Genomic DNA, 7,332 nt, shown 5'->3' with positions numbered 1-7,332 from the left:
AAAAAATTATAAGTGTGTACTAAAGCAAGACACCACAGGTGAATAGGGTAAAAAAAATTTAACTAACAGATATCACCTATCAATCAACTTCCCCAGAACTGCAAGCATTTATTTTGTATTACAAATTTTCTGAAATGTTATGTTTAAATATGCAAATGAGGCATTATTTAATTAAATATGCAGTAATTAGCAAGCATTTTCAGCACATAAATCTGAAAATAGGATAAAGCCAGGTTCATAATTCTGGTTTAATTTTGTTGACATATTAGGGTTAAAGGTTTTTCCAGAGGGGAGTTTGGATTTTTCTTTTTATCACTCCATAAACCAGAAAATACTGTCAACAGACAGAAAACAAATACATTTTCACCATGATTTTAGGTATAAAATGTTGTATAAATCAGTGTGAATGATATATGGTTTAGCGCAGCTCGTCAGTGAACAACGGCTCTGTGTAGTTAATGCTGCTCGATGTGAAAGCACGCAGGTGATAGAGATTTACCGCTGATTACAGAATCGGCTTTACTGATAAGATGCGCGTTAAATATCGCATGCGATTAATCGTGCAGCCCTAGTAAAAACAGTAATATTGTAAAATATTATTACAGTTTAAAATAAATGTTTTCTATGTGAATATATTGTAAAATGTAATTTATTCCTGTTATCAAAGCTGATTTTTTTTTAGCTTCATATTTTTGTGGAAACCGTGCTACATTTTATTTTTCAGGATTCTCTGATGAATAGAAAGTTCTAAAGACCAGCGTTTTATTTAAAATAGAAATCTTTTGTAATATTATAGATGTCTTTGATTATTGAATCGTTGTGCATGTTATTATCCAATAGCATATGTTGATCTGGTCCGGTTTAATCGGGTTTAACGTGTTCTCAGGTGAACCGTGAGCTGAAGAAGCTGCTGGTGGCATCTGTAGGCGATGATCTGCAGTATCACTGTGAGCGTCTCGCACGAGAGAACAACCACTTGATCCTGGAGAACGAGGCGTTGGGACGGAGCCTGTCACACACGGCCGAGCAACTGGAGCGCATGAGCATTCAGTGTGACGTCTGGAGGAGCAAGTTCCTCGCCAGCCGGTAAGACTTAAATCAGAAACATGGGATGTCTTACAAAACGTTGTGCTTTTAAGACCTATTTATTTGTTTTTATTTAATACAAAGGACCGAAAACCAATCACAAAGAGTAGGCTACTTTCTTCATTTAAAAATATGAGATACAGTGGGATGGGGAAAACTGCCATAACGTCTTTAGACATGTTTTTTAAAAGTTTAACTTGCATTCATTTTACATGGCTTTCTAAACATGCCGCTCTCTTGTGCGAGACGCGAGTGCAACGCTGATAGATGTCCCTCTAGAAAATGTGATAAATATGCGTTCTGTGTGAACGGCTTGGTTTCAGTTTTGACGTAAACAACATCATCTCCACACTGATGCACTCGTTTTCCGCAATATATGAATGAACAACATAGCAGCGCCGCATCTAGTGGCTAACAAAAGCATTCAAATGCAATCAATGACAAATACATTGTCATCGCATCTCGTGCGCCACTGATAAGGCTGCCTGATGGCTGATGCAGACCTTAACGTTTTTGCATTAGAATGTGGATTTTTTTTTTTTTTAATTCGACGAATTACATATTTTATATTTTATAATAACATTATAATATTTTTCATGTTTTTATATGCATATTATACATAATAGTATGCATAATTAGCTCCCAGCTTAAGAAGTGTCAAGAGCACATATGGGGAGAAAATGTTGTTTTTCTTTGATCATATTTTGTATTTCATGGAAAGAGGGTCATGCATGTGTGTTTGTTCCTGTAGTGTGATGGCAGAGGAACTGACCAATGCCAGAGCAGCTCTACTGCGGCAGACCAGAGACGCTCAGTGTGCCATTCAGGATCTGCTGCGAGAACGAGACGAGTTCTCCAGAGAAATGATGCACACACACAGGTGACGGCATTTCCCTCAGTTCACCTCCAAAAACCAATAAAAACATTTCCTGACTGAAATAAAGTATACAAAATGTTATTTCAGTTATTTGCCAGGCAGCATTTCTAATAAAGTACTAAAATAAGTAAAACTAAAACTGAAAAAAGTAATAAAAACATCAAAGGCATGAAAAAACTAATAAGACATAGCAGCGCCGCATCTAGTGGCTAACAAAAGCATTCAAATGCAATCAATGACAAATACATTGTCATCGCATCTCGTGCGCCACTGATAAGGCTGCCTGATGGCTGATGCAGACCTTAACGTTTTTGCATTAGAATGTGGATTTTTTTTTTTTTAATTCGACGAATATTCGAAATTCAAATTTTTTTTGACATCCCTAATAGAGAGGAATAAAACCGAAAAGTTTGGTGTATGTAAGAGAAAAAAACAAAAGATATGGTTTGGAATTGAAATTACAGGTGCAAAATAGACCAAAAAACTGTCCAGTGCATGAAAAAACACTGGTTTTGTCTGTAGTGTCTTGCCTTGATGATACTAAAATAACTAATTTATGTTTAAATCAATGTAAAAATCATGCTAGTGATGAATCGGAGTGTTGTGCAATCATTCAGCTGACAAAGTAATGCAAATGTAACTTCACATGTTCCTTTCCCTGTGATTTGTGTGGCTGGTGTTTTAATGTTTTGCATGTGATGTGCAGGTCTCTGGAGCAGCTGCTGGTGTCTCTGCAGTGGGGTCGGCAGCAGACGTATTATCCCAGTGCTCAGCCACTCAGCACAGGAGAACTGGCCGCAGCCAATCACAAGCTCGCAGATGCCATCAACTCACACCTGCTGGGAAACGTGGGCGGCAGCGGCGCCGTGAAGAATAGCCCGAGATCAGAGCTCTGCAACACACCGGCCGAGAAGATGGCTGAGAAGGTGCATTGTTTCTCTGAGATTCTTCCTCGGATAATGAATTCATTAGACATTAATGAATTAAAAAGAAGAAATTAATTAGATTTAAAATAAGAAATTAATAATTAGAAATTGATTGATTAATAAGACAATCAATAATTTGATTAAGAAATTGATTCAATAATATGAAATGAATTACAAATTAATAAATGTGACCCTGGACCACAAAACCAGTCATAAGGGTCAATTTTTCGAAATTGAGATTTATACATCATCTGAAAGCTGAATAAACAAGCTTGTTAGGATAGAACAATATTTGGCTGAGATACAACTATTTGAAAATCTGGAATCTGAGGGTGCAAAAAAATCAAAATATTGAGAAAATCGCCTTTAAAGTTGTCCAAATGAAGTCCTTAGCAATGCATATTACTAATCAAAAATTAAGTAATAAAATACAGTAATAAGAAATTAATAATTAGAAATGAAATAATAAGAAATTATTAGATTAATGATAAGAAATTAATAATAAGAAATTATATTATTGTAAGAAAATACAGTAAAAAGAAATAAATAATTAGAATTAAATAATAATTAATCAAATTAATTAAAATTAATAAAATATTATTAAAAATAATAATTAAGATAATAAATAATAAGTGTTAATTAGATTAATAATAAGAAATAACTAGAGTAATAATTAGAATAATAAGAAATTAATAAGAAATAAGAATAATATTGTTTATATTATAATTATGTTAATAAATATTTTAGTATAATATTTAAAAATGTATTAATAATAATTCCGTTTATTGAGAAAGCATTTCCAGGTCATTGCAGAAACTTGTTTTTGCCATTGAAAGCCTTCATGATTCATCTTCTTCAGGTGCTGCGGAGTTTAGACCCCATATCCTGCTCTGAGAAGGAGCCAGACCCGTCCACGTCTGACTCTGTTCATTCACCATTCCTGCCCAGTAAGAAGAGCATCGGCCGCTTCCACCCATACACACGCTATGAGAACATCACCTTCAACTGCTGCGAGCGCTGTAACGGAGAGCTCATCGTGCTCTAGACCATCACGACTCCAGATCAACACGTGCACCTTCAGTCAGTATTATGAGCGTTTCCTTCCGTTTGTGCTTCACGCCTGTTCTCATGAAAATACCAAAGAAAAATCTCACAAACTCCGCAGCAGATGCAGCGCTGAAGCTTTGATCTGCACGGATGATCTCACTGATCGTCTCTGTATGTGATTTCCTGTGATTAAACGTCAGGCTCAGATGTGGAGGATGGTGGCGCACACGTGTTTGAGGTTTCTTAGACTGGACCGATTGATTTAATGGAGTAAATCTGTCATCGGTTATTCACCCTCCTCATGTTTCACACCTGCATGATTATATTTATTCACTCAAAAGTTTAAAAAAAGTTTAATAATAAGAAATGAGTATAGTTAGAAATAATTTGATTAATAAGAAGAAATTAATAAAAAACATTAACTAGATTATTTAGAAATGAATAATTTGATTAATTAGAAAAAAAATAGATTATAAGAATAAATTAATAATTAGAAATGATTAAAACAAGAATTAGATTAGTAAGAAATCAGAATAAGAAATGAATTAATAGGAAATTCATTATTAGATTAATAATGAGAAATTAATAAATTAGAAATGAATTCTTCATAAGAAAATAATAATCCAATTTTTAATAATCCAAAATAATTCCAATCCAAATTGGAATGGTAAGAAATTAATAATTAGAAATGTTTTTACATACAGTGAAAGTAAATCGGATCCAAAATGTCAAAAAAGCACCTTGAAAGTGTAATATGTGTGCAGTATTCCACATCTGAAAAGAAGCATCCTGCTAAACATCCCATGTTTGAAGTCATACGTGTGTGAAACAGCACGAGGTGAGTAAATGATGAACTGCTGATGTAGATTTTAAAATGTTCTGTATGTTTATGGCTTTTGTTCTGTAAAAACAGACAGAGAGAGGTATGAGCTTAGTGTGTAGGATTCATTTATATAATGCAGTGATGCAGTGAATGATGATGCTGCTCTGTGACGTCTGTATTTACACTGTATTTTCATATTTCATGAATATTCTCTAGGCAGACATTTAAGTGTTTTCCTGGACCACAGTGTATAAAGTGTTTTTAAAGCATTTCAAGAATATTTTCTCTATATTCTCTCTCTCTTAAATTACCAAAATAAACAGTTTGGAGTGAAACCTTTTTCTTTTCTTGTTTCCACCTACTAGTAAAAAATGGATTTTTAATGCAATGATTCTTTGAAATGAAACCAGAAGAAAGATCATTTTCACTTTCCCTACCAGTTTAAAATAGTAAAACGTCATAGGCAGAGCTGAAACTGATGCCATCATGAATTTCATGAAACTCTGAACAGAACATTTCCAGCTCTATTTGCGGCCCAAAATGAAAGAAAATGGAAATTAGAATTTACTTAAAGAAAATAAATCCAGTTTTTTGTTTTTTTTTTGCACTGTGGCAATATATTCAAGACACTTTATTGAGAACTATTTATAAATCATGGTTATATTTGTTGTGCTGCCTTTAGTTTATGCTGTATTATCATCAATGTATTACAAGAATGAGATGGTGTTTTCTGCAAATGTGATTAAAAATGGTGTTTAACTGTCATAAAAATGATGTAAAAATCATAATGTTCATAAATCAGGCCTGAATGAGAATTTAGTGTGAAAATGTACGTTTTACAAGAAAATACTATTTCAGTCGTCTTAAACAGTCATCTGAAATCATAATTTTTATTGATCAGTATCAAAAAAATTATACAATATTAATCACGATCCTCCCACCATTTTTTTGGTTCTTGTTTTTTTGTGTCCGTCTGTTTTGTTCTTCCTGTGGCTCTGAACTAGAGCGGGGATGTGGATCTCTGATGAATCGTTCCGGATGAAGCGACTCTTTGTGGTTCTCGTGACTCCTCTGCTCTGCTGGTGGAAGCCACTGTGTTTCCTCTTGGGCACAAACTCCAGCGCCTTCTGCCAGCTTCCCGTGTCCTTCCACGTGCTCAGGATGCGGATCATCTGATCCAGGGTCAGATTCTTGGCTCCACAGTCCCAGTCCAGATACTCATCCATCGGGAGTCGCGCCGTGGCCAGTTTGAGGCGTTTGGCGTTGGCCAGAGAAACGCCCGAGTGAATGGAGCGATCCACCATGGCACCAATGATGTACACCTTACTGTGATCGAACGTGTGCAGGACGTGCTGGGAATCGGCTGTCAGGTACACCAGGTCCTGCTGAGGAAACAGCTCCACATGACTGCGTTCAGTGGCTGTGATCAGCAGCTGGTCCCACGTGTGCGATCCATAGCGATTGAGGAGCTCACGGTGATATGCACTGTCCGGCTGCAGGCCGCAGAAGTGCAGGTGGAACGGGTCTGCGGCGCGGCGGTTCCAGCCTTCGCTCTCCATCAGCTGCGCAACGGTGTTCTCCATCTCTCTGCGGCTCATGTGCTGGTCGTAGCTCATGTCATACACCAGTGGCTGGCCGAAGTGCATGGCCTGCGCCACTCGCCAGCTGTGAAGGCAATCCATGGAGCTGCTCCAGATCTTCAGCAGGAAGCTGTTCTTGGGTTCCTCTTGATTAAATTCTCCGTCCGCTTCCCTCTCAGATTTCCTCCTCTCCTGTTTCTCCTTCTTGGTGATCTTGTATGACTCCTTAATAGTGAGAAACTTCAGGTATTTATTCTTGGCAGACTTGGTGGTCAGTTCAGTGAGAGCTTCCAGCTGCTCGTCTGTGATGTTCTTGGGAACAGACTTCCCCGCCTGATGCCACATCTCCACCAGCTCACGGTTGGCTTCCAGCGTTGACTGATTCGGGCTTTTGCTCTCCTCCTGCAGCGCTTGAGATCTCATCACTGACTTCCACACATCCAAATTGAGAGCGTTTTCTGTGGCGTCTTTCCTTGCGGTCCAGCTGGAGCTGAAGGGCCTGATTGTGATGCGTGGCTTTCTGAAGCAGCTGCATCTCACGGCCAGTGAACACGAGTGCAGGAACATCATCACTGCACTTCAACACCTACAACATCAGAACAATGTCTGGATCACCTACAAAAAAAACAAACAGCAGGGCCATGATTGAGTTATGATACAGGACTAGTTAGTCACACTCTTACTGCAGTGAATATTTATAGTTATAATAGTTATAATTATAATGTTTATAGTTATATTTCTTAAATGGCTTTATGCTTAATTTGTCACAATTTATAAGTAGTATATAATTTATATGTATATAATATATTGTTTTTTTATTATATTATGATACTTTCAAATGATTTTTTAAAATGGACAATTTATATAATTTTTATATTAAGTACTACACACACACATACAGGTGCATCTCAATAAATTAGAATGTCGTGGAAAAGTTCATTTATTTCAGTAATTCAACTCAAATTGTGAAACTCGTGTATTAAATAAATTCAA

General features: G+C 36.6%; 2 protein-coding genes across 5 annotated transcripts in view; one reads left to right on the top strand and one right to left on the bottom strand.

The window, feature by feature from the left end:
- The window catches only part of blzf1 (basic leucine zipper nuclear factor 1), a 6,561-nt gene extending 2,262 nt beyond the window's left edge, over positions 1 to 4,299 (top strand). Inside the window, exons 4-7 of the mRNA XM_016456847.1 lie at positions 887 to 1,086; positions 1,838 to 1,966; positions 2,670 to 2,889; positions 3,749 to 4,299. Of these exons, the coding sequence (XP_016312333.1) occupies positions 887 to 1,086; positions 1,838 to 1,966; positions 2,670 to 2,889; positions 3,749 to 3,934 (735 nt within the window). The 3' untranslated portion in view covers positions 3,935 to 4,299. The remainder of the gene's footprint in view (positions 1 to 886; positions 1,087 to 1,837; positions 1,967 to 2,669; positions 2,890 to 3,748) is intronic.
- Positions 4,300 to 5,544: 1,245 nt separating this feature from the next.
- trmt10c (tRNA methyltransferase 10C, mitochondrial RNase P subunit) overlaps positions 5,545 to 7,332 on the bottom strand; it is an 8,270-nt gene continuing 6,482 nt past the window's right edge. For 3 of the 4 annotated variants that reach the window (XM_016456843.1, XM_016456845.1, XM_016456844.1), the window contains exon 2: positions 5,545 to 6,954. In XM_016456843.1, coding sequence (XP_016312329.1) covers positions 5,686 to 6,909 — 1,224 coding nt within the window. In that variant the 5' untranslated portion in view covers positions 6,910 to 6,954 and the 3' untranslated portion in view covers positions 5,545 to 5,685. The remainder of the gene's footprint in view (positions 6,955 to 7,332) is intronic. The other variant, XM_016456846.1, reaches the window with a different exon arrangement.

Source organism: Sinocyclocheilus anshuiensis, unplaced genomic scaffold, assembly GCF_001515605.1.
Source record: "Sinocyclocheilus anshuiensis isolate Anshui unplaced genomic scaffold, SAMN03320099.WGS_v1.1 scaffold856, whole genome shotgun sequence".
Classification (NCBI taxonomy): Eukaryota; Metazoa; Chordata; class Actinopteri; order Cypriniformes; family Cyprinidae; genus Sinocyclocheilus; species Sinocyclocheilus anshuiensis.
Note: the sequence above shows the minus strand (reverse complement) of the source record. Positions and strands in the feature narration are given on the sequence as shown.